Raw genomic sequence first — 25,949 nt, 5'->3', positions numbered from 1 at the left:
CGGGAAAATAACACAATTAAAACGCACAGTCGGTAAGTTCCAACCCAGCGTTTGGGGCTGGGCTGCGGCTGCAGCCTCCCCTTCCTCCTCCGCCCCGGCGCTCTTCCGGCTCCCCTTTCGCGTCCCCAGGACAACGCCCGCGCGCACCCGGAGAGAAGGCGCGGCGCCGAGCCGAGGCCGTCACGTCCCGAACGTCGGGAGGCTGGCCATCACCCTGTGACGTCACGAGGCCCCGCCCCCGCTGCCCTGCTATCCCCCGCGGCACGCGCCATTTTGTCTCCAGTGTCTCGTTTGCAGTCGGTTGTGTGGAGGGGAGCGTCTTGGTCCGTAGGCGTGAGGAAGGGAACAGCATCTTTTGTCTGTGTTTGACTCCGTAGTTTGGTCCGAGGCCTCCCGGAGCTTTCCCGGGGCAGTCGGCAGAAGCCGCCGCGACCGCCCCGCCCCTCCCCTCCGTCCCCGGGACCGGGAGGGACCCAGCCCGCGTCACGCCCCTCGGCTCTCGCCGTTCCCTTCTCTGTCGTTGCGTCCGCATCGCGCCCCCGGAATCAGACGGTGCCCCATAGATGGCCAGCTTTCCCCCGAGGGTCAACGAGAAAGAGATCGGTGAGGAATGGGACGATGGGTGAGGGTTGCTGGTGAGCGCGCGGGGGCTGCGGAGAGGCAGAGGTTCGGGAGGAAGCGTCTCTGAGTCTGAGGAAGAACAGTGAGCCGGGGCCAAGCCCTGGAGCGAAGAGAAAGGAAGCGGCCCTGCGCGTGGGTGTCGCCGAGGGTAGATGGGGTCTGCATTGATGCGGCGCCTGCTGTGCGCCTGGCACGGAGGGAGGCGGTGCGCGGATATTAGAGGCAAAGAGAACCTGGGCGCCGAGTGGCGAGGGTTGCAATGATTGTGTGGCCGGAGATGGACACGCTTCCCCGGGGACCACCCCCCCACCCCACAGTTTTCTCATCGGAGGTCCGCGCAGGGCCGGCCATTCTTCTGGATTTCTTCTGGCTAAGGGGCTGGGGCGTCGAGTAGGCAGGGGAGGGCTGGGCAAGTCTCCAGGACTCTTAAAAAAGTTTCCAGTGGGGAAAAGTAAACTTGTGTGACCTGCGCTGTTATGAAAGGATGGGTCTTCGTGTATACCAACAATTATAAAGAGAAATGCAGCCGAAGAGTGCCATCAGCCTGGAAAAAGCAGTATTTTAAAAAGTGGCATGGCGTTAAGAAAGGCAGCGGCTCTGGGGAGGACTCGGTTATCTCTCACACTCAGAGGAGCAGGGAGGAGCAGGGTGGTTGGGTGGAGTGACCGGAGAAAAGCTGATCTACGGAAGAGCAGACTCCTGAAAAGGCTGTCTGGAAACTCGCTTAGTGGCCAGCCCTGCCAAGCAGAAGACAGGCCAACAGATGTCGAAGGTCCTGCGTCAGGACCCACCCACTGACTCAGTAGAAAGCACCTCACATTATTTAAATCCTCTCTCAAGGTAATATAACTGGAACAACTTTGGGGCGAGTTGCGGGTGCTGTGCATTGATTGCTATGCTTGTAAACCCTGAACTTATCAAGTGATGTTATACACCTTATTTAAATACATACAGTTTTGGGGACTTCCCTGGCGGTGCAGTGGTGAGGACTGGGCGCTTTCACTGCGGGATCCCTGGTCGGGGAACCTAAGGTCCCGCAAGCCGCGCGGCATGGACAAAAAAATATAGATAGGTAGATAGATAGACAGTTTTTATTTAAAAAAATAAAATAGATTTAGCATCTCCTCATCGCTCCCCAGAGCCCAATACTGTGTGTTAATTAAATGAAAATTGGAGGTAGCTACTGAGCAGAGAGCCTTTGCATTTTCTTGTTCTTCAGCTAAACGTGTGCCTTTATTGAATCCTTGGAGGAGGTTTTCTAGAGAAAGGGAGAAGCTGAAGTATCCAAAAGGCCCTGTATCCTGTTTGTGGGTGAATTTTTATACCTAGAGACAGCTGTGTTAGAGTTCTGGACTTTTGTTCTCTTAGAGATAAGGTTGAATGGCAGGTTAGGAGGGGACTTTAACTCTGGTTTTAATGACTATTTTAAACATACAGAGAAAATTCATGTCCAATTTTTATTTTAACTGTGGAACATAGAACTCAAAAGTTCTTATTCTCAATTCAGTGCTATTTTTTTTTCCTACTCACAGCAGTATTGCAGATGAGTGATCTGCCTTTCATTTATTTTATTTCATGTTGATGAATCATTTTGAAAACTTTCCAATCCTCTCTTCTATGGGATGGATGGAGGTTCTTAGCATACCTGCATAAGGTAGAACCATGCACTAAATAGCTTTTTGAATTAAAAAAAATATTTTTTTTGCATATTTGTCTCAGTGTTATTTCCTGGATATAATATAAAGTTACTATATAACTATATAAAGTTACTATATAGTATAAAGTTGCTATGTTTAAAAGAACTTTGGCCTTTTGTAAGTTTTTTTTTTAAAACCCAGGTTTTTGTTTCTTTTTTTTAAATATAATTTGAATACAAAGTTAAACACTAATACCTCTGCGTTGCTTTGTATCTATCAGTAAGGACTAACATTTTTTCTTGGGTATTAATTATAGCTGTTTGGTTTCTCAAGTAAGTACTGAAAGAGGAGGCAAGATTCCATGAATGATTGAAGAAGTCTCTGTGACAGGGAGTTACTGCCTAGAGCTACTGCCCTCTTTCACAAGGTTCTGCCACAGATCTTCTCTTTCTAGTTATGAAATTGCAGGGAGGAATGTGAAGAAGGAACTGAATGTGGTTTGCTTGGTTGAGCAGTGACTCAGATGATGTGTTACTACTGTGCGGATATTAATAATGTGGTGTTGTATCCAATGGCCAAGTTCCCATGGCAGGCAGCTTTTCCCTTATACAAGGTCATTAAATTATAGTATCTTAGGATACTTACATTCAACAGTTGCAGGTAGTATATAAAGATTTAATTAAAATTTTTTCTTCATTATAAACCTCGTGCTAGTTTATAATAGTATACCAGTAAGTATTTAAATGAGTGTTTAAATTATTTGATTAAAATGCAGTGATCATTTTATATGCCTGTTAACAAGCAAAGAAACACAAGGTAATTATTAATTCAGTACTTGTTTGTATTTATTTGGCAGTATTTTTTTACGGTGGCCCTATTTCTTGAAAAATATATATATATTCAAGAGTAGATTAGCTTATTATTTCATGGTCTTTGTTATCTGAACCAGTTCTTTAGTTAATTTATTACCACCCTTTACACAAGAGGAGTTTTGTGATTGTGGTCAAGGTGAAAGAAGAAAAATACAGAGTGATCCTAAAATACAGATTTTAAGAAATGAGTCTTCTGTAGGAAAGTTAGTCTTGCTTATGCTTGCTAAAGGAGGAATGAGTTTTAGTCTAATTTACCAGATGTTTTTGAAGTTGAATGCAAGGGCCAGTCCTCTGTTTTTTGAGATGGAAGTTATATAAGTATACTCATCTAGTTTAATCAGGGGCTTTCTCTTTTTAAGATAGTGCTTGCATTTTTCAGTTGAATTTTAAAACTTGCTTCCCTCATTTGTGAACTTTGATTTTCTTTTTCTCCTAAAATTTGTGGATTTTAAAAGATAGATGTGGTTATAGAAACCTATGTTTAAAAAAAAAAAAAGATTTAGGCAGGGGTTGCAAATTCAGGGACCAGGCACATAAATGAAAGACTGTGGGCTTGGAGGAATATAGGGGACATGGAGCAGCCAGCCCTTTCAAAAATCATTTGTGTGTGAGTGTTTTGTTTTTGTTTTTGTTTTTTTTGGCCACGCCGTGCAGCTTGTGGGATCCTAGTTCCCCAAGCAGGGATTGAACCTGGGCCCTCGGTAGTGAAAGCCCAGAATCCTAACCACTAGGCCACCAGGGAACTCCCTCATTTGTATATTTAAAAAAATCATTCTACAGGCATAAGAGTGTCACCGGTTTGTGAATTTTGTATTAAAGTCATGTGATACAAGTGGGGCAGGGGTAGGTGGGGGGTTCTGCTTTGATTAAACCACACTTGAAGTATTGTGTTTGGTTGAAAAAGTTCCACTTTTTTGAGGGCCATTACTAACTGGAGTTTATCCAGAAAAGTATGAAGGTGTAGGTGGAGAATGGACTTGAAACCGTGTAATTGAAAACTCACCAGATTTTATCCTGCTGAACAGATTTAGTTGCTGATGTCATGGCCGTCTTCAATATATGAATGTCATGTGAGAGCAGGATCAGGCTTATTCTTTTAGATCAGACCCAGTACTGAGTGGGTGGAGTGTCACGGAGGAAGATTTTGAGTCATCAAAAGGAAATTTTCCAATAATTTCAGCTGTGCCAAAATGGGTGCATATTTATATTTATGAATATCATAGGAAAACAGATTTCAGTTTTGCTTTGTTTTACTTTTTAAACCATAATCTCATTGTTAATGTATCAAAGAATTGGGCAAGGAAATAATATTTATTTGTTTATTAATTATTGTTTTAAATATTTATTTTTGTTTTATTTATTTGATTGCACCAGGTCTTAGTTGCAGCAGGCAGTCTCCTTAGTTGCGACTTGCCAGCTCCTTAGTAGTGGTATGCGAACTCTTAGTTGCAGCATACGTGTGGGATCTATTTCCCTGACCAAGGATCGAACCCAGGTCCCCTGCATTGGGAGCACAGAGTCTTATCCACTGCGCCACCAGGGAAATCCCGAGGAAATATTTAAATCGCTTAAGAATGGGAACTTATACACATGCTTTCATATTCGTTCAATAAATATTTTCTGAGCCCCTGTCACATGCCAGGTGCTACACTCCCTGTTGGTGGAGCACACGTGGAGACTGGAAGTGTCACTGAATGAATACATTGTTGGGGTTTGTATATATATATATATTTGCTCTTGCAATCGGAGTATATGTGGTTCTCATTTGAACTGCAGTACGTAGAATATATTGAAGTTTAGTTGTTGGAAACTTTAAGCCCAAAACATAAAAATAGACCATAGAGTTGAACACGCAACAGATCACAAAATAGATAATAGGGAAACTAAACCGAAGGTGACTTATAACTAAAAAGGAAGAGTAGCAAAATTTGAAATCAAGACAGACCCAAGAGCAGTGGTGATAGACTGATTAAAATCCTTTCCCTGGTGGTGCAGCTCAGTGACATTAAGTCGACTCCTATAGCTGGGCAACCATCACCGCCATCCAGCTCCAGAACTTTTTCGCCTTGCAAAACTTCTGCTGAGAGACTTCGCTGGTGGCGCAGTGGTTGAGAATCCGCCTGCCAATGCAGGGGACAGGGGTTCGAGCCCTGGTCCTGGAAGATCCCACATGCCGCGGAGAAACTAAGCCTGTGAGCCACAACTACCAAGGCTGCGCTCTAGGGCCCGCGAGCCACAACTACTGAAGCGCGCGCGCCTAGAGCCTGTGTTCTGCAAGAGAAGCCACCGCAAGGAGAAGCGTGCACACCGCATCGCAGAGTAGCCCCCGCTCACGGCAACTAGAGAAAGCCTGTGCGCAGCAACGAAGACCCAATGCAGCCAAAAAAGAAAAAGATCCTTTTCCAGAATTGAGGAAATAGCAGCCGCGTTTGCATGTGCACATGTACAATAGGAACTTGTTGATTATCCTTCTTGTTAAAGGCAGAAGAAAAATTCTCTGTACACTCTTAATATGCCAGTTTTATTTTATTTTATTTTAAAAGTATATTTATTTATTTGTGGCTGCTACTCTTCGTTGCAGTGCGCGGGCTTCTCATTGCGGTGGCCTCTGTTGTTGCGGAGCACGGGCAGGCTCTAGGTGCGCGGGCTCAGTAGTTGTGGCTCGTGGGCTTAGTTGCTCCACGGCATGTGGGATCTTCCCAGACCAGGGCTCGAACCTGTGTCCCCTGCATTGGCAGGCGGATTCTTAACCACTGCATCACCAGGGAAGTCCCAAATATGCCAGTTTTAGTTATGAATGCTAAATTTAAGTTCTGGTAACTAAATTTAGAATATATGAACTTGTTCTTTTTTTTTTTTGTCCTTAAAAACCAAAAGAATTACTTCCGTTTTTGGGTCAGTTTGTGGCCCATTAGGAAGACGCTTGAGGACCACTATTCGAGAATCACAAATAACAATGCATTTTATTTATTTGGTGGCACCGAGCAGCGTGCGGGATGTTAGTTCCCCCACCGGGAATTGAACCCGTGCCCCCTGCAGTTGAACCCCAGAGTCTTAACCACTGGACCGCCAGGGAAGTCCCAAATACAGTGCATTTTAAAGCACTGGTTGGGGAGGCTGGACTAAGTAACCTTTAAGTTCCTTCTACTTCTGAGGATTTTGTGTTTTTTGTGACTTGAAAAAGATAAGAATATTCATGTTTGACTTCATGTTTTGACTAGACCATTTTATAGTGCTTTTTTTTTTTTTTAATTTAATTTATCTTTGTGTTGGGTCTTGGTTGCTGCTCACAGGCTTTCTCTAGCTGCGGCCAGCGGGGGCTACTCTTCATTGCGGTGCGCAGGCTTCTAATTGCGATGGCCTCTCCTGTTGCGGAGCACAGGCTCTAGGCACGCAGGCCTCAGCAGTGTGGTACACGGGCTCTAGAGCACAGGCTCGGTAGTTGTGGCGCACGGGCTTAGTTACTCCGCTGCATGTGGGAATCTTCCCGGACCAGGGATCGAACCCCTGTCCCCCCCATTGGCAGTTGGATTCTTAACCACTGTGCCACCAGGGAAGTCCCTATAGTGCTTCCTTTGAATAATGATATAAAACTTTATTTTATAGTGGTTCATGGTTTTTGAAAGCTACAAACTTTTTGGAAGATACTTTTCCTGCAGAGCAACTTCAGTTTCTTGCATTTTAAATGTTAGTAATTTGAGGAAAACGTAAGGCAGTGCAAAAGTCAGGACTTCAGTAATTGCTAGCCCTGATTGATCATTACATTATTGTTATTTGACCAGTTTTTTTTTTGTTTTGAAACTTTCTTAAAAAGCTCTTGATTTGGGAAATTTTAGGAGGATCACTTTATCAAAACTTAAAGATGCTTATTCTCATTACGGGGTCTTCACACCACACATCTCCCCGCAAAGGGTAGAATGCAGAACTCATTGTACCTTGTCTACATAGAAAAAGGAGAAACTCAGTGGAGCTGAGTGGATCCCAAAGTAACATGGATGCTGTCTCAAATTCATTGTTGGTTATATATGATATCCTATATTTTTTATTTTTCTTTTAGTGAGATCACGTACTATAGGTGAACTTTTAGCTCCTGCGGCTCCTTTTGACAAGAAATGTGGTCGTGAAAATTGGACTGTTGCTTTTGCTCCAGATGGTTCATACTTTGCTTGGTCACAAGGACATCGTGCAGTAAAGCTTGTTCCGTGGTCCCAGTGCCTTAAGAACTTGTAAGACTGTTTTCTTTTTTGTATTTTGTATCTATCTGTTTCTAGATTTTATTTTTTTCTCTGTGTGGAATAATAAGATTATTTTGATATTTAAGTTTTTTCCTTTGGAGACTGTTGTAAATGAATTTTACTCATAAGCTGAATATATTTGTTGGAAAATTTGTGGGAAGAATTGTCTGGCCTTATATATTATAGAATACTTTCTCAGATACTTTGGTGTTTTTAAATTTTTCTTTTCCATATATCAAAAGGCAGGTTAATTGTGCCTTGGTAGTGCAATTTCTAAAATGTATCTACTAAGTTTAATCTTTCCCTCCTTTTTGTGTTTAGTTCACCTTCATGGTTTTCGTCATTAATGTCCTTATTACATGTTAGATTAGGTCTAGAACGTATGGGAAACTACTTATTATTATGGGGTTTAAGGTAGTTTTCTGGTGTCAGCTTCACAATATCTTAATGTTCTCAGAATTTTTTGTTTTTGTTTTTTGCTTATTTATACTTTTGGTTTAATTAAAGGAATCCTGGTTGAGATAGGATTTCTATATCAATAAGGATATATTAAAACAAATTTGAAATGAATAAATTATAAATTGCTTTATTGTTGAACTTTTTCTCATACACTGAGGATTTCTTTTAGTCTGAATTTATTTGGTCATGCCCATGTAGCTTGTAGCAACTTTTCCTCTTCCCATCTATAAGGATTCTGTTGTTATTCAGTATCACTATAATAATACTGAAGTTGTTTTAACAAACACTTATCATTATTTAGTATTCACATGAGTCCAGAGTAAATAATAACTAGATTTCAATCTGACCTTTTTTTCTACCCAGTCTCTTGCATGGCACCAAGAATATCATCAATTCAAGCAGCTTAAGATTGTCAAGACAAAACAGTGATGGTGGTCAAAAAAATAAGCCTCGTGAACATATTATAGACTGTGGCGATATAGTCTGGAGTCTTGCTTTTGGATCTTCAGTTCCAGAAAAACAGAGTCGCTGTGTAAACATAGAATGGCATCGATTCAGATTTGGACAAGATCAGCTACTCCTTGCCACAGGGTTAAACAATGGGCGTATCAAAATATGGGATGTATATACAGGTATGGAGTCATAGTTTTGAAAGCAAACCTGATTATCTTATGATGCAAGCATAGCTCATAGGCACTGGAAGAATACATAATTTGAGGATTTTAACTCACAGAGAAGCAAGAATTGATGCTATGAATGTATCTTTATATTTGGCCTAAATAGCATCTTCAGCTCATAGTTTTAATTTAGGAAAATAGAGTTCATATTGCTTAATCACTCTTCAGAGAATATTATAGTAGGAAGGGCACGTCTAAGGAATGTTTAGTTACTTATCACTTATAAACTGGTAATTTAGTTTATGACTCAAATTGCAAGGTGTTTTCTTATATACTTTTTCAATGATTGATAGCTTAGAGGCTTTCAAGGTAAATCTGGTTTTCAACAATCATTATCCTCTGGAAAGTTTTAATGACATTTTATCTAAAGTTTAACCAGATAGGTTGAGAAGTTAAATTCTTTGGGCAATTAAATGTAAATGTGTTGTGGGAATTCACTGGCGATCCAGTGGTTAGGACTGCAGGGCACATGGGTTCGATCCCCAGTCAGAAACTAAGATCCCGCAAGCCATGCAGCACGGCCAAAATAAAGTAAAATAAAATAAATTTTTAAAAAGTAAATGTGTTGTTCACTACCTAACAGTTTCTGGCTGATAGTATGTACTCCAAAATTTAAAGGATTTTTTAAAATGAGCATTAAAACTATGTACATTAGAATACAGCAAGTGATACTAACACTGAGTGGGGATAATGAGTCAGTAAATTTGATTGAATTCTGGGAAAACATTTAAAGTAAGCACATTGCTTTTCATAGAAGAACAAAACTCTATAATATTAGATGAATAAAGTACCTTTTTTTCATCGAGATTATGTTTAAAAATTTAGGCTGTTATAGAATAACATGTATCTTTGGGGGAGTTTGACAGTCCATTCGTAGTCTAAGCCAAGTAAAAGAAAAGGAAAATTTTGATTTTGTATTTTAAAATCATACTGTACAAAGATTTTTAAATGGTGTAGATTTTCTTGATATTAAATTGACTTGATCCAGGAGTTTGTTCACATTTTAGGAATTCCCTTTTAATTTTTCTAATTTAGGCTTTGGTATCTTGGAAATAATCTATTTTGTAACAATGTAAATACTGAATCTTTAAAGATAATAATAAAGGCACTAGTAAATAAGTCATTTTATACTTGGTAAACTAAGGAGGTACCCAGATATTTCTGTTCTTTTTTTTTTTAATGGTGATCTCAACCCTATTTTTTTAATATGGAAGCTGATTAAAATTATTAACATTGTCTCTTTCCCACCTTCCATTGCATTTAGGAAAACTCCTCCTTAACTTGGTAGATCATACTGAAGTGGTCAGAGATTTAACTTTTGCTCCAGATGGGAGCTTGATCCTGGTGTCAGCTTCAAGAGACAAAACTCTGAGAGTGTGGGACCTGAAAGATGATGGTATGTCTTTCTTTCTAGGCTGTGGAAAAGAATTAGTTTCTGGATATTACTACTGAGAGGTATTACGAACACTTGGGGCATTTGACATTAAAAGTGACATGATCAAAGTTTCCTTTTCTCTGCTTAGTCCTTTGGTCCCTTTCCCTGTACAGATCAAACAAAACCATAAATGTGACCCAGAATAGGAGCCAGCAGTTACTCTAAGTAAACAATCTGATGTTACTCAGAAACTAACTACACAGATCTGTACCAACTATTTGAGGACAAAATCTGGATCAATCTTAGGGTTTTATTTGAACTGGTCTGTGTTTTATTTCCTTTATATTGGGGAGGATTATTAACTTCCTTCATTTGCTTCGTGAAAATTTAAGTAGATCTTGACCTAACAAAAGATATAACTTAGTAATTAATAAAATGTAAATTCAAACATGATTTATACACCAGAATTTATAGGATGTAAATACTACTAATAATAAGTTGGATAGTTTAAGTAAGAATTATAAAAAGTAAGAGATTTGCCCTCCAATATAGTAAAAGGAATATCAGTGTCAAGTTTTAGCTTTTTCAGAAACATTGATAATTGTGATCCTTTTACAAAGTTTTGGAGAGTCTACCTTGTTTGAGAAGACCTGAGGTGAGCATCTCTTCCCCCTTCTTAGCCTCTGATGAAAGAGTTGACAGTTTTAACTAAAACCATATATTTAATTAAGATCTGCTAGTGCTCTACCAGCCTCAGGCTAGAAGTTGACAGGCTTGTTTGGGGAAATGTAGCTTAAATTGAATGTAGTAGAAAACAAGCCCCTCAGATTTGGAGACTTGTTTCAGCTTATGGGTAATAACCATTGCCTGATAGAATAATACACTAATACTATTACCAAATTATGTGGCACCTCTTCTGCATTTATCAATTCTCTGATTGCTCAGCTATTGAGGGGTGAAGGGATCCCAATAGTTAAAACATTTGAAAATTAAATTTTATTTTCTTTCGCATATCATATGGAACTTGCTCTCTCAACATACTTTCAGTTGTCAGTCAGCTGACCTTTTCTTAAAGGGCCAGATGGTGAATATTTTAGGCTTGTGGACCATGCTGTCTCTGCAGTAGTTACTCCACTCTACTGTCACAACAATGAGCATGTTCCAGTAAAACTTAGGTACAAAAATAAGAAACTGTTGTATATTGCCAACCCCTGTAATACATTAATCACTGCCTCTGTAGAAGTTTGTGATTCTGTGATTCTGCCATTTTTGAAATGCTACTTATTTGAAGTAGATTCTAGGGTTAACCCAGGTATTTTCCTTTTGTTCAGGAAACATGATGAAAGTATTGAGGGGCCATCAGAACTGGGTGTACAGCTGTGCATTCTCTCCTGACTCTTCTATGCTGTGTTCAGTGGGAGCCAGTAAAGCAGTATGTGTCAAAGTTCTTGTATACTTACTGTGAATTGGATTATAATTGTGCATAATCATTTTAAATCTAAGCAACCTATTAAGTCTGTGCTCGGTGTCTTAAATATCTTAAATGTGTTATTTCATGATGGGGGAGAATTTGCATGAGGGAAATTAAATAAGTATAGTTATTGATTGTAAAGTGAGAAATTTGATTGTTTTAGTTAGAGATGATATTCATGAAATGAGGGGTATGTCAATTTTATTTTTTCTCAGATCTAGGAGAGTTTATGTGCTGTAGAAGAGATTTAGTCCAAATGTTAAGACATTCCCTTGCTAATTATTTTCTTCTCTGTTGTTCTTTTTTTTTTTTGGTCCAGTTTGCTGTTTAAAGTTTTAAGTCCCAGCTGGTCCTGGACATTTAACTGAAAAAAAGTAACTTAAAAATCTAATAAGAATAAAAATAACAGTCATGTATGTCCTGGAGTGAATTTCATCTAAATTTGATATGATCTGTCTTGCATAGCATACCTGTAGACAGATTAAGTATAAAGTGACTCTTAAGAGGGTTATGCTTATTGATGGACCCTCCTTTAGTTAGTGTCTACCAGCTCTGAGTTAGTATAGTTAAAGAGATCTTATTAGCTTCAGGTATTTATGAAAATGGTTGAAGTCCAAATACATGTGATGATCACAATACACTTTGAATTAATGGGGGGTGGGAGGCTGGTTAAAATGCATTTTATTTAGCCAAGAAGTGTGTTAAAATGATAGTTGAAAATGTTGGCAGTTTAGAAAAAAATATTCAGTTCTTTAAAAATCATAAGAAGAGCAAAGCTAGATGTTGACATTGCTATTTTAGGCTGTGTGTTTTCCATATGCTTCTTGCTTTCCCTGTCACAGGTGGTGGCAGCAATATTGGTGTGATTGAGGTTATGCTGGCACCACTCGCACACAGGCGCACAATGGTGTTAGCTGGGCAGAAAGAGTGGCATCTCTGGCTACCGGGCTGGGGGCGACCTTTACCATAGGATGAAGTAACCTTGCATTCGGCTGCAAGGTGTACTGTACGTACACAGGTGCTGGTCGATGTCCACTTTCTGCTTTTCTTTCTTTCTTTTTTTCTTTTTAAAAATAATTTTCCCCACAGTGAAACCAACTGACTCCTCCGATGTAATTGATCTTCCAGTCTGGTGGAATTGGGAGTCTAACATGTGAAACCAATTTAATGTAATGTAGTTGGCTTTCAAATGGTTTCTCTGTGCTATTTTTTGGAATTCTTTGAGTTACTAGAGATACCTTAAGTCTTTGATCCAATGTAAAATTTGTATTTATTTTTCTTTGGAAATAATATATTGTGTCTGTGCAGAAAAATGTAGCAAAAAGGATTGCTTTACTCCAAGAGGAGGAGAGTTTGTCTTATTAGGATTGTAATAAACCTCTAAGCTCATGTTTAATATAACAGATTGAAGTAAACATTAGAATCCTGTTTAGAGCTATTCTGCACAGTATAACTACTGATCTTTAGAATCTAAAACTATGTGTGAACTTGTACTAAAGTAATTTAAATGTTTTATACTTAAAATGACTAATGATTGTGGTTGGTTTGGGAAAAATAAGATTGGCAAATCTTGATTCACAGAAATGTTGTTAATTGTATTATTTTCATAAATTAGCACTTTCATTTTGTAATGTGGTTTAACATCCTTGTTGTTTGCCAAAGAAATTTCATTTGGCTGTGAAAAATTCTCTTTGCTTGCAGTATCTGTTTCTCTTCCTAGGCTCACGTTGGTGACCCAAGCCTATTGTAAACAAGTGATTATCTCAAAGGGAGATGCCAATGGAGTAACAATTTGTTAACCTTATATTTTCTGTCTGTATATTTTTTAAAAATTTGGTAGTTTCTGGAAAAGAAAAAGAAGGGGGTTTGTAGTACTTAACCCTATTTATTTCTGTATATTTTAGTTAATTAGTTTTTGGAATAAATGGATGTCAGTATAACTTTGTGGTTAAATTGCATTGCCTTCTTTGTGTTTAGGCTTATTTTTAAATTAACATTTAACAGAAACATTTGAAATAGAATTTGCATGTTTACTTTAATTAACTTAAAAACTGATTTTAATCTTTGACTATGACACTGAGCATATTCTTTCATAATTATTCATAATTTATAATGTTTAATTTAATGTAATCTTAATTAAATTTAGCAGTTTTAGTTTAAGATGTGCCATTTTGTCCTCTGCATGTCTGAATGAAGCTATAACATTTGCCTTTTTTGCAGGTTTTCCTTTGGAATATGGATAAATATACCATGATACGGAAACTAGAAGGGCATCACCATGATGTTGTAGCTTGTGACTTTTCTCCTGATGGAGCATTACTGGCTACGGCATCTTATGATACTCGAGTTTATATCTGGGATCCGCACACTGGAGACATTCTGATGGAATTTGGGTGGGTACAGCATGAATTATTTTAGTCTGTAATTCATCTCTACTATCAGTGTAGCTTTTAAGAAGTCATGGGGATGATTAGAATCATTAACATGTGAAATCTAAAATTGCACTCTGTCATAATTTAAAATTTCGGTATCATTTAGGCCCTTTAATAATGCATCTAAATTCTACAAATAAATTTGACTTTCTTGATACAGATCTTGTTATTGTTACTTAACAGTACATGACTCTGTAGAGGTGGTAATTATATTTAGAGTTTCCTGTTGGGAAACATAGTTAAAACTAAAGTTGGATTTAGTCTTAAACCACTCTGTAAGACGGCGATTAGTAATTAGGTTTAATCGCTTCGTTTAAAGTGGATAGACTAGCTCTGCTCAGTCTTCTCAGTTGTGTTTGTTAAGGCCACTTGAAACATTATTCCAAAGACTGATGTACTCTGTACCTGGGTAGTTTTGTTTCTTGAAGTGACTCTCATTTCCACTGAAAACATGTCTTTGACCTCAGGCACCTGTTTCCCCCACCTACTCCCATATTTGCTGGAGGAGCAAATGACCGATGGGTACGATCTGTCTCGTTTAGTCATGACGGACTGCATGTTGCAAGTCTTGCTGATGATAAGTAAGTGTGTGAATTACAGCTTGACCTATTTATTATTGTAAAGATTTCCTTTCATTCTTCTACTTAATAAAAAACATTCTTAAGGATGGAAAATATGGCCTTTCTGCAGTTTGGGTTTTAATGGCCCTTTTTCTAGACAAGACCTTGGGAGATGTTGATGTGTCTTAATATTGGCCTGCACAGTATTTATGTAAACTAAAGATAACGCGTGCCTTTCCCTGTGTTCTTTGTTTGTTAACTGGTTCAGGCAAACTGGGTGCATTTTTAATTAGCTTTTTAGCTCAGCTGACAGATTTTCTTAGTAATATCTTATAAAGTTTGAAACAGAAGAACATTTTCAAAGTGAAATACATGATTAAAACAGAGTCATTTGTATCCACTGAAACTGAGACTATAAAGATGAAATGTCACATGAGTGAGATTTGCTGCTTATTGGTAAGCAAAAACTAGATGTAGCCATTCCATTTTCTCATACTTTTATCAATGTGCATGGATATAGCATTAAGCAATTTGGTCACATCATTCAGAAAGTGACTCATTACCATCTTTCTAGAATGTTAGCAAACGTATGGGGAGAGTTCTTTATTTGCCAGCAGCCATTGTTTTCCTGTTTGTTCAGCTAGTTTCTGACTATCAGTTGTCTGCTATTCCTAGGCACACTCTACCTAGGTGAAAAGTTTCATAAACTTCTTGAAAAGAGTCAAACAGATCAGATACCGATTATATTTTAAGTGTAAGGAAGTAAGGAGCAAGTTTCCGGTTGTGGGCATATTACAGATCAGAACACTGGGAAGTGAAGGCAGCCATGCTTTATAGTCTCTTAGTGTGAATTAATCCAAATTACCAATTGGTATAAACTATAAAATCTTTAATAAAGCAAGTTCCAGTCATTGCTGCAGTGATTTGTGTGTGTGTGTGTGTGTGTGTGTGTGTGTGTATATATTTTGTGACTCAGCCCAGAGTGGCATTTCTTTCTGAATTTTAAAAGTTGCTTTTACCTTAAATTTCCTACTAGATAATCACTGGACGGTTTATTTCCTTTCCAGAATGGTGAGGTTCTGGAGAATTGATGAGGATTATCCAGTGCAAGTTGCACCTTTGAGCAATGGTCTTTGCTGTGCCTTTTCTACTGATGGCAGTGTTTTAGCTGCTGGGTAAGTGATTTTTCTCTTTTCTTTTAAGAGGCAATTTAAGGTGGCTTTTAGTCAAAGCAGCCTGTATTTTATTGTCAGTAAATCTTCCATAAGGGCTCTTTATAATATTATTAATTTGTCGTAGAGGGAGATCACTGGGCGGGTCTCCTGAATTAGGTTTTAATGCGCAGTTTGTGGCTCTAATTCACAGCCTCGGTGGTAGTTGTCTGAGCTTTTGGACGATGAAATACGTGGATTTGTGTGACTGAGCCTGTGATTTGTTTACTTCTGTTTAGGACACATGATGGAAGTGTGTACTTTTGGGCCACTCCAAGGCAAGTCCCTAGCCTTCAACATTTATGTCGCATGTCAATCCGGAGAGTGATGCCCACCCAAGAAGTCCAGGAGCTGCCGATTCCTTCCAAAGTTTTAGAGTTCCTCTCCTACCGTGTTTAGAAGATGCTGTCTTCCCTAGTATTGGGGACTGACAACACACTTTACACAAACCTCAAGCTTTACTGACTTCAAGGTTTAGGAGATTTATTTAATTTGATACATTCTTGTATTGCATTTTGATCAGTTGAGCTTTTAAAATATTATTTATAGACCTTAGGAGAAATATTTCTGAACATATCAAATGTAAATTTTTTTCTAAAATGTAACTGTGAAAACATATACATACATGTATATATTTCGATATAAGCTGCTGTGTGTTGAATGGACCCTTTTGCTTTTCTGATTTTTAGTTCCAACATGTATATATTGCTTCAGTAGAGCCACAATATGTATCTTTGCTGTAAAGTGGAAGGAATTTTATTCTGGGACATTGAGTTAGATGGTAAATACTGACTTAAGAAAGCTGAATGCCTCATAACAAAATGTGTATTTGGTTGGGGGGTAGTCAGACAACTGACCAAGTAAAACAGCTTTTGTCTAGGGAAGGATTTTGTTTTCCTTAGGAGTGGCATCTGAGAGGTAGAATTTGAATGTGACATTATTAAATGAAAAATAGCCGGGATACACCAGGAGAAAAGGGTGTCTGCTTCTTTTTTTTTTCCTAACTACTGCTGTGGGCCTGAATTTTGGAAAGCAGCTTGCAACTTTAACCCCTGTGGTATAAGTAAAGTATTATAATAAATTTTAGTCAATTTGAAAACTCCATCTACTGCATTATTGCTAAATATTTTGTTGTTTGTACTAAGGGACAATTATTTTAAGACCGTGGTGGGTTTTTTTGCTTTTTGTTTATTTTTTACACATTTTATCCTGTGTTTCTGTAGGGGATAATATTGGTGACTTGCCAAAGAGAAGCAATACAATTAGTATATCTGCTTTTGCCTTCTGTTATTTATCTTACCTGCAGATATTAAGAATGTATGCATTATGTAAAATGCTTAATTATATATTTTTGTTGAGTTTTTTAATTAAAGACTTGTAAAACAAAAAAGCCACTATCGTAAATGTTTCTTAAATATGTTGGAAGCACCACAAGCAAATTAAATAAGAACGGTAATGAAGAAATAGCACAACTGTAGGGCACTGCTTGAGACTTAATGCTTCATGAATGCAACCACTTTTACTTGGTTTGTTCTTGGAGAACTGTTGCAGAAATGCTTACTTTAAAATAACTACTGAGCAAAAGAAAATTATGATCTTTTAGGGGACCTAATAGGCTTATAGTAAACCTTTCTGGCTAAAGTAACCATAAGAAAAAAATCTAGTGGTGTGGGCCCTTTGAGGAGGCAAAATGAGGAAAACTTTTATTAGCCATGCGTACCCTTGAAGACTTGTCTCCACTGAGAAACTTTTCTGAAGTTCTTACAAGTTGCTCTTTTCGGGGTGTATATAGTTGTAGCTTATAAATTTAAAAGCCAGTGGAAAATCTACCCAAGTTACTTCTTGAGAATCACCTGTATTTTACAAAAGTATCTTATCTTTAAACCTGTTGTGATTTGTTTTTCATTTTACTTTAATACATCTACTTTATAAAGCAGTAAGATACCAATACCCTTCACACCATTAAATTATTTACTCTCCAACCAATAGAATCAATTAGGTAAAAATAGCATTTTGGGAAGATACATTCTCTGAGAAAGCCAGAATTGCTTGCCATCTCCCCATGAAAACCATAGTGCAAGATGAAAGGAAGATTGCAGAATATAAGTAGAAACACGCTTACATTTTCCGTATGTCTATCAGGAAGAAGTAATAGCAGGCTGGTAATGCTTTAGACTGAGTGACCAAAGGAAGGTAGGGCAGACGTGATTGGGATACTAACATGGGTCAGATTCTAGCTACATAATTTTAAAATGGTACTGCTGCTTTCTCTCATATCATTTGGAGAACTGACAAGAGAGCCTTTCCGTTCAGATTTCATTTCCTGTTTTAGGGCCCCATGGGGTGCCTGTGAACATAGGAAAACGCCTCTCACCCTCAGTAGCCAAGCAATGTTTTCACAACTTCAAGTGACTTATGACCTGTAACTTGATCTGAGGTTGGCAAATCTTAAATGGATGGTCCTTGAAATTCCCTGCCTGCTTGCAATTGAGGTAAATTTGGATTCGATTGGTTTGCCCTGCCTTCAGGGCAGCAAGACCAAAAAAGGCTGGACTGCAACTGTAGCACGCTTCTGGGTGGAAGCAGCATCTGACTGGTGCAGAGGACTTGGCTGCTGGCCAGCCAATGCGAGGCTAAGAAAATACAAAGAATGAGAAGTAAAACATTGTCTCATAAGCCAGAAATCATAGAGATGGTGAATCCAATCTCCAGATAAACCGGAATGGTCTGTGGGTGACAAACGTTTTGTCCAAGTAATTCTGACCAAGTTCTGGCCTAAGACAATGCATTTTAACTATAGAATGTTTAGATAAAACACAAGCAATATCGACTGTAGAGGGACTGCTCTGGTTTCGCAGTAGTTAAGAATCCACCTGCCAATGCAGGGAACACGAGTTTGAGGCCTGGTCCGGGAAGATCCCACATGCCGCAGAGCAACTAAGCCCATGCGCCACAACTACTGAGCTTGCGCTCCAGAGCCCGCAAGCCACAACTACTGAAGCCCGTGTGCCTAGAGCCCATGCTCCACAAGAGAAGCCACTGCAGGGAGAAGCCTGCACACCACAGTGAAGAGGAAAAAAAAAAAAAACCAACCCTAGACTGTCAAAAAAAAAAAATCTACAGTAGAGTGATATTTGGGTTTACTATTGTATGTTGGTTTCAAAATCATAGATAAAGCATCATTTGGAGTACTGGGTTTTTGGTGGTCCAGTGGTGAAGAATCCGCCTTCCAATGCAGGGCACGCGGGTTCGATCCCTGGTGGGGGAACTAAGATCCCACCTGCCGCCAGGACCCGGTGCGCTCTGGAGCCTGTGCACCACAACTGGAGAGAAACCCGTGCGCCGCAACAACGAAAGATCCTGTGTGCCGCAACTAAGACCTGACTAAGCCAAAAATAAATATTTAAAACATTATAAATCCTTTGCCCTGAGAAATGAGATCTGTTGGTAGTGACAGTAAAGTGCAGCCAGGAGAAAGGTGATCATTACCATGGCTTATGTTTATGGTAAAATGGGAGGAATGAAGATCAGTTAGCAATCTCAACGTGCTCTTTCCTCTGTAAAGCTTGCCTTTAGCCAAAAGCAAAATGTCTGGTCTGAATCAAGTATAAAATGACCTATTTATATTATAGATGTTTGGGTAGCTTTGTGTGGTTGTGATATGGCATTCTTAAAGGTTTAACAGTTGAGAAATCAGAAAATAAAAAAAAGATTGAATGAGGCTAGGATTGGGGAAGGAAAAATGATTTAATTCAATTTTGATGAACAGCATTATTTTCCTTTTTAGAGACTGCAACTATGATTATCCTTGTGGTTTCTCTTTTAGAGATACGATAGAAATCTAGGAACTTTCTCTACCTGTAATACCACAGAGAAGTTGCTCTTCTGGTCTCAAAATAAACCCTAAACTTTGTCTAGGAAAATCTATAATACAGTGATGATGGTGATTTTTGTTGTTGTTTTGTTTTAAAAGAGGCTGAAGCACTAATGGCTCTTTTTAAAAATTGTTCTCCAAAAACAAAGTGTGGACCATAGAAATCATCAAGTGTGGGTCAGGAATAAGATGAATGACTTGCAACAAAAATAGATGAAGTGGCGACTCCAATAAGTTTTGTGGATAAGCTTCTCAATTTTTGATTAATAATGAAATGTTCTTACAGAAAAAAAAAATAAGGATGATGAATATTCAAAGATACCCGAGAAAGATAATGATACAAAATAGAGCCAGGAATGAGGCTAGTATAAAATGGAAACCATAAAGACACATTTGCACTAGGTGAACGTACAGATACCCATTTCTTTGTATTCCTCAACTATCTCCTTGCCTCTAAGACCCCCCTGCTAAGATGATGTGGCAGGAATTCTGTAGGTTTCAAGCTCCCTCTTCAGTGATACCAGTTTAGCTTAGAAATGGGAACTGTGGGCCAACTGTGTTGCAAGAGTCAGCAGCCACCAATTCAAAGGTGTCCCCACCAACCCCTATTTTATGGCACGAGCCTATTTCACTCAATTTCACGACATGCCCAAATCTTGTAGGTATGTGAGTTTATGACCTAGACGGTCTCTCTTTGGTGGTCACAGACAAGCTACCCCAGCCCAGAGTGGTCTTGCCCCTTTGTTTCTTGAATTCCATACACCTTAATTTCCACACCATTTGCTTGGCCTTTCAGACATGCCCTGTTGCTGGTTACTTCTTCTAAGGGGTTGGTGCCCCGTTTAGAAATGCCTCAAACTTAGCCGGGGCTCTCAGTGTTCTCCTACAGGGCTCTGCCCCTGGCTGGCATTTGGGTCAGAGTGGCAGGTTGTTTGTGCCTTGGAAAGGAGAGACTGGCCCCTGATCAGCAGGCATGGAAGTACCCCTGGTCGGGGAGTTGGGATGGGAGGCAGAGCGCCAGCCCATCCAGCTTGTGCTGCGTGGAGAAAGCAGCTCTCTCAGATTGGGGCATGATGTTCAACACATGGCGAAGACCCAGCCCTTCTAGGCTTGGCTGCATCCAGCCTTAGATCAGGAGGATGTTCATATGGTAGGTTGGCCCAGTTTCTCACCCCAGGGCCAGCTGCCCAGAGGACTTTGCAGAAGTGCGGGCTAAGGCGGCATCTCAAGAAAGACTTGGGTGATTGCTGGCTTGACTGCTAAATAGTAGGCAGCTTCCGGAGTTTCGATATCTAAAAAATGCTGTAATAGTGCCTCTCCTCCATGAGTGGTGTTTAGCTTTATTTTCCGCACAGTGTCAGGTATGCGGTAGGCGTTCGGCATGTGTTACTACCATTTGTTGAGCGTTGGCTGGGTGCTCATTGCTATTCTCGGTGCTTCCCAATGACTCTGAAGTATTATTATCCCCGTTTTATAGCTATGGAGGTTCAGAGAGACCAACTCACTCCCCAAGGTCATACAGCTAAGAAATGAGATCCAGGATTTATTTATTTTAATAAATTTATTTATTTTTGGCTGGATTGGGTCTTTGTTGCTACGCGCAGGTTTTCTCTAGTTGTGGAGAGCAGGTGCTACTCTTCGTTGTGGTGTGCAGGCTTCTCATTGCTGTGGCTTCTCTTGTTGCAGAGCACAGGCCCTAGGCACACAGGCTTCAGTAGTTGCAGCACACGGGCTCAGTAGTTGTGGCTCACGGGCTCTAGAGCACAGGCTCAGTAGTTGTGGTGCACGGGCTTAGTTGCTCCGCAGCGTGTGGGATCTTCCTGCACCAGGGCTCGAACCCGGGTCCCCTGCATTGGCAGCAGATTCTTAACCACTACGCCACCAGGGAAGCCCAACATCCAGGATTTAAATTACAGTTACTCTGCCTCCACAGCCCTGTCTCTTTCCAAACTGGCCATGAACAGATGCTAGACTTCAGGGAAGGCACTCATTCAGTCAACCTCAGACTCCTAAGTTAGTCCCTGCCTGTGCTGCCAACCCCCTGGGGTTAGCACGGAGGTCAGGCTTAACCTCCCCCAACACACTCCTCCTTTCCCTGGATCATGGAAAAATGAACTAGAAGGAATGACTCCAAATATAATTTGGTGATTGAAACCCACGCAGACAAGAAAAATGATTGTTGAGCCCTGTGCCTTGCCCACTGCCTGGGGAAATTACACTGGACATTGGTTAGTTCTGTTCTCCTTGTGAACTTACCTCAAACAAATCATTTTTAAAATTTTATTTATTTATAGCTGCGTTGGGTCTTGTTTCTGTGAGAGGGCTTTCTCTAGTTGGGGCAAGCGGGGGCCACTCTTCATCGCGGTACGCTGGCCTCTCACTATCGCAGCCTCTCTTGTTGCGGAGCACAGGCTCCAGACGCGCAGGCTCAGCAATTGTGGCCCGCGGGCCCAGTTGCTCTGCGGCATGCGGGATCCTCCCAGACCAGGGCTCGAACCCACATCCCCTGCATTGGCAGGCAGACTCTCAACCACTGCGCCACCAGGGAAGCCCAAACAAATCATTTTTATTGCCCACGGGAACAGTCCAACTCAGGCCAAAGCAGGAAGCAGTAAAGTGGTCACTAAAGGTGAGAAAGTCAGCTGACCTTGGGACTTCCCTGGTGGCTCAGTGGTTAAGAATCCACCTGCCAATGCAAGGACACGGGTTCGAGCCCTGGTCCGGGAAGATCCCACACGCCATGGAGCAACTAAGCCCGTGTGCCACAACTACTGAACCTGCGCTCTAGAGCCCGCGTGCCAGAACTACTGAGCCCACGTGCCACAACTACTGAAGCCCAAGCGCCTAGAACCCATGCTCCTTAACAAGAGAAGCCACTGCAATAAGAAGCCCGTACACTGCAACAAAGAGTAGCCCCCGCTCGCCACAACTAAAGAAAGCCCTCACGCAGCAACAAAGACCCAACGCAGCCAAAAATAAAAATAATAAATAAATAATATATATAAAAAAAAGTCAGCTGACCTTAAAACTACTGGCTTTAACGATCAACACCAGGTCAGGTTACAAATTACCACATCCAGGGGAAACCTAAGCCCTTTGCACCAGCTGTGTGCACAAGGTTAGACACGCTTGCTTGGAGCTGACCCAGTGGGAATACCAGCCACGAGAGTGGCGTTGGGCCATGTGGAAGAGTTATCCAGGTCAACTGACCCAGATGCGATGGAAGGAGCAGTGACAGTTCACAGCCAGGGAGGGCCCAGTTCAGGAATAAAGGATCAGATCATTCTTACCATTCATGGATCGAAAGCTATACTTTGATCCCTCCACATTTGAACATCTCTGAAATTGGGACGTATTTTAAAATCGATCTTGTCTCTAATTTTTTTCTTTCTTAAGTGGTACACACTGATGGTACGGATTATAATCAGCGGCATCTAGGATTTGATGAAATACAAGTCAGTGGTATTTACGTACAAGTAAAACATCTGTGAGATGTTATAGATAATGTCAGGAGTAGAAGACACCAGAAGCAGATGGTAAATGAAGTGTGAGACTCGATGAGGCAAGTGAAGGGGGATCCATTAGCCCTTCCTGAAAAATGGCTTGACAATGAAATCCAGCTAACAAAAATCTATTAAAATCGCAAAATAGCTAACATTTATAGACATTTGCTACGATCTAGGCATTTTCCTAAGTGCTTAACCTGCATAATTTGATCCTTGCAACAACCCAATGAAGCAGATTTTCTTACCCCCATTTTATAAATGAAGAAACTGAGGCATAGAGGGGTTAACGAACTTGCCAAAAAGCCACCTGATAGTAAATGGTGGAGCCGGGATTCAAACTTAAGCTTTCTGACTCCAGGTCCTGGCAAAAAGAAGGTAAAACATTCAATGTGCAAATTGAGCACAAAGTTCAACTTCGAGCTTCCTGGCAGACAGAGCAAAATAGGATCTAAAAGTAAATATATGCTCAATAGAAATAAATCTCCACATGTACTTTTAAAGTAATGTCTTCATAAGTTCACTGTTTTGAAAGGCAAATGCTCGTGATTTCTTCACGTCAAGCTACGTGGAAAACTACAAAGTTGACAAAAACTGCATACTATTTCTTCTCCTAGAAATGACATAGAAGAAGATCCCATGCCTGGTATCTCATTTTGTATTGGGTTGGCCAGAAAGTTCGTTCGGGTTTTTCCATCAGATAGAACGAACTTTTTGGCCAGTCCAATAATTGAGAGGGAGGGGGGTGGGGGTCAGAGAGAGAGAGATGTGGAGCGTCCATCTGGAACTTTTCTGTAGAAAGTGGGTCACTTTGGCCTGTTTTCTAGGCACTAAATAATTACTGAAAGGCCATTGACACATCCTCAGACAAGGCCAAGGCAGAGTCTGGTTATACACCTATGAGATCATAAGCTTCAGAGTCAAGAAATAACTTGGTTTAAAATCTTTGCTCTAACTATTGATACTTCGAAATTGTGTGGCCTTGGGCAAGTCCCTTGACCTCTCTGAACTTCCTCTTCCTCACCTGTGAAATCATCTTAGTACCTAAAACCCAGGGTTGTCAGGATTATAGGAGAACAAGCCCCAAAAGCCCTGAAAGCATTTAGCATGGGGCCTAGCCTAAGATAGGGAACTGTTATTATGCCTAAGAGTCCACAGAAGCAGGGGCCTTGGGTGTTTTTGATTATCCCCTTCCCCCAGGCAAATTTGAGGCAAATCAAATTTTTTTTTAGCGTGTTGAGCCATTGTTTTTAGTTTTCTTAGTTGTTTTTTTTTTCGTGAAAGAAATGCCAAAGGCCTTAAAAGCAGCCACGCCCCACTCCAGGCCTCATGTGACCAGTCAGATGATCAGGGAGGGCTGGGAGGCAGAGAAGTAGAGCTTGGCTTCCTGCCCCCAATACACAAGCCCTGGAACTCAGGGAGGAGCCTCCTTCCACTGGGGGGAAAGGCAGAGCCTGGGCGTGGGGGTGGAGGGCGGTGGGGAGGCTGCAGCCCCAAGAGGCGGAGGGTTTTGCTGGAACCAGTACTTGGGCTGTGGGCAGAGACTATCAGAGAACATTGTTTAGCTGCCTTGGGTATGGACTGATCAGGGCACAGAACCACCCTCTTGGGCCTGAGTCCTGCCTCTGCCCAGGCAGTGGCTGTCCTACCCTGACTTCCTCGACATCCTGGGCCTCCTTCTAACCCCGCACCTGTCATTCACAAACTCATTCATTCATTCTTGTCTTCCTTCCTTCATTCATTTATTCACTCAGCATATCTTGAGCACTCGCCATATGCCTGACCATGCAGGTGCCGGGGATACCAAGACAGTTCCTGCCCTCCAAGAATCGCAGTCTCGAAAGCAGATGAAAACAAATCTGCAAAACTAAACAGCTAAGGAAAGAAACCTCATAACTGCTTTAATGGGCCATAGGCAGGATCACGCTTCACGGCCTTATTCAGTGGCTTTATCACTGGAAGCAACAGAAAGAGTCGGTTGACAGCAGAGTCTGCAGCCAAACTGCCAGGGTAGGCACCCCAGCTCACTACTAACTAGCAGTGGGACCTCGGGCAGGAACTGAGATTCTCTGTGCCTCTGTTTGGCTATCAAATGGGGATAATAGTAGTTATGAAACCGTGTATCTCAGACTGGGACTTGAACCCATGGTCTTTTAACTGAGATCACACACCTGGTCTCAGGACTTAATGAAGCTCAGGTTCTTGATGTCTCATGGCAGAAAGAATTCAGTGAGAGACAAAGGGACAGGTAAGAAGTGGATTTATTTAGAGAGAAACACAGAGTGTGGGCCATCTCAGAGGCAAGAGCGGCCGTGGTATGGGGTTGTCAGTTTTTATAGGGGTGGGTACTTTCATAGGCTAATGAATGGGAGGAATATTCCAGCTACTTTGGGGAAGGGGTGGGGATTTCCAGGAATTGGGCCACCGCCCACTTTTTGACCGTTATGGTCAGCCTTGGAACTGTCATGTTGCCTGTGGTTGTGTCATTTATCTTGCTGATGTGTTACGATGAGCATATACTGAGGCTCAAGGCCTAGTGGAAGCCGACTAGTACGCCATCTTGGACCTATTTTGTTCTAATCAGTTTATGTCGTGTCCTCGGGTTATGTCATTCTTTTAAAGCCTGTCCCCTGCCCCCTTCCCTCCTGTTTCAGTTACATCCTCATAGGGTTGTCATGAGGATTAAAGGATTTAAGACTGGAATAGGGGCTGCTCTCTCTTTCTGAGATAGCCCACACTCTGCCTGTGGAGTGTGTTTCTCTCTAAATAAATCCACTTCTTACCTAAAAAAGAAAAAGACTGGAATAGGGCCTGACATATAGCAGTGTGTTTCAGTCAGTTTTCTTCACGACGCTGCAAGTTTTTCATATAGCAATGGGGTTCTACACCCACCCCACCCAAGCTCACAGTGAGCGTGCCCCATGGCCCTCCCCAGAAAAATGAATGAGCTATGTTGACCATAAGAGTTACTTGTGGAATTTTGGAAAAAGTACCTGCCAGGCCCCTTCCCTGGACATTCTGA

The 25,949-nt window shown here is 40.8% G+C and overlaps 1 protein-coding gene across 2 annotated transcripts; it reads left to right on the top strand.

Annotated features, from left to right (window-relative positions):
- Positions 1-281: 281 nt before the first annotated feature.
- Positions 282-16,944, top strand: WSB1 (WD repeat and SOCS box containing 1). Of its 2 annotated transcripts, XM_060133621.1 has the most exons (9): positions 282-603; positions 7,188-7,356; positions 8,188-8,456; positions 9,766-9,897; positions 11,208-11,308; positions 13,568-13,740; positions 14,247-14,360; positions 15,407-15,514; positions 15,790-16,944. In XM_060133621.1, the coding sequence occupies exons 1-9, from the start codon at positions 564-566 to the stop codon at positions 15,947-15,949; spliced, it is 1,266 nt and encodes a 421-aa protein (XP_059989604.1). In that variant the 5' UTR covers positions 282-563; the 3' UTR covers positions 15,950-16,944. The 2 variants fall into 2 exon arrangements, with proteins under 2 accessions (XP_059989604.1, XP_059989605.1); XM_060133622.1 differs by lacking the exons at positions 282-603; positions 7,188-7,356; positions 8,188-8,456; positions 9,766-9,897; positions 11,208-11,308 and adding an exon at positions 11,419-12,365.
- The last annotated feature ends 9,005 nt before the right edge of the window (positions 16,945-25,949 follow it).

The sequence above is a fragment of the Lagenorhynchus albirostris genome, chromosome 20 (assembly GCF_949774975.1).
Source record: "Lagenorhynchus albirostris chromosome 20, mLagAlb1.1, whole genome shotgun sequence".
Classification (NCBI taxonomy): domain Eukaryota; kingdom Metazoa; phylum Chordata; class Mammalia; order Artiodactyla; family Delphinidae; genus Lagenorhynchus; species Lagenorhynchus albirostris.
This window is presented reverse-complemented; position numbering and strand designations above follow the sequence as displayed.

Coding starts and splice junctions, on each gene's coding strand:
- WSB1 (XM_060133621.1), top strand. CDS start 564: ATGGCCAGCTTTCCCCCGAGGGTCAACGAGAAAGAGATCG. Junction 8,457..9,765: donor AATATGGGATGTATATACAG/GTATGGAGTCAT, acceptor CATTGCATTTAG/GAAAACTCCTCCTTAACTTG. Junction 14,361..15,406: donor GCAAGTCTTGCTGATGATAA/GTAAGTGTGTGA, acceptor TTTCCTTTCCAG/AATGGTGAGGTTCTGGAGAA.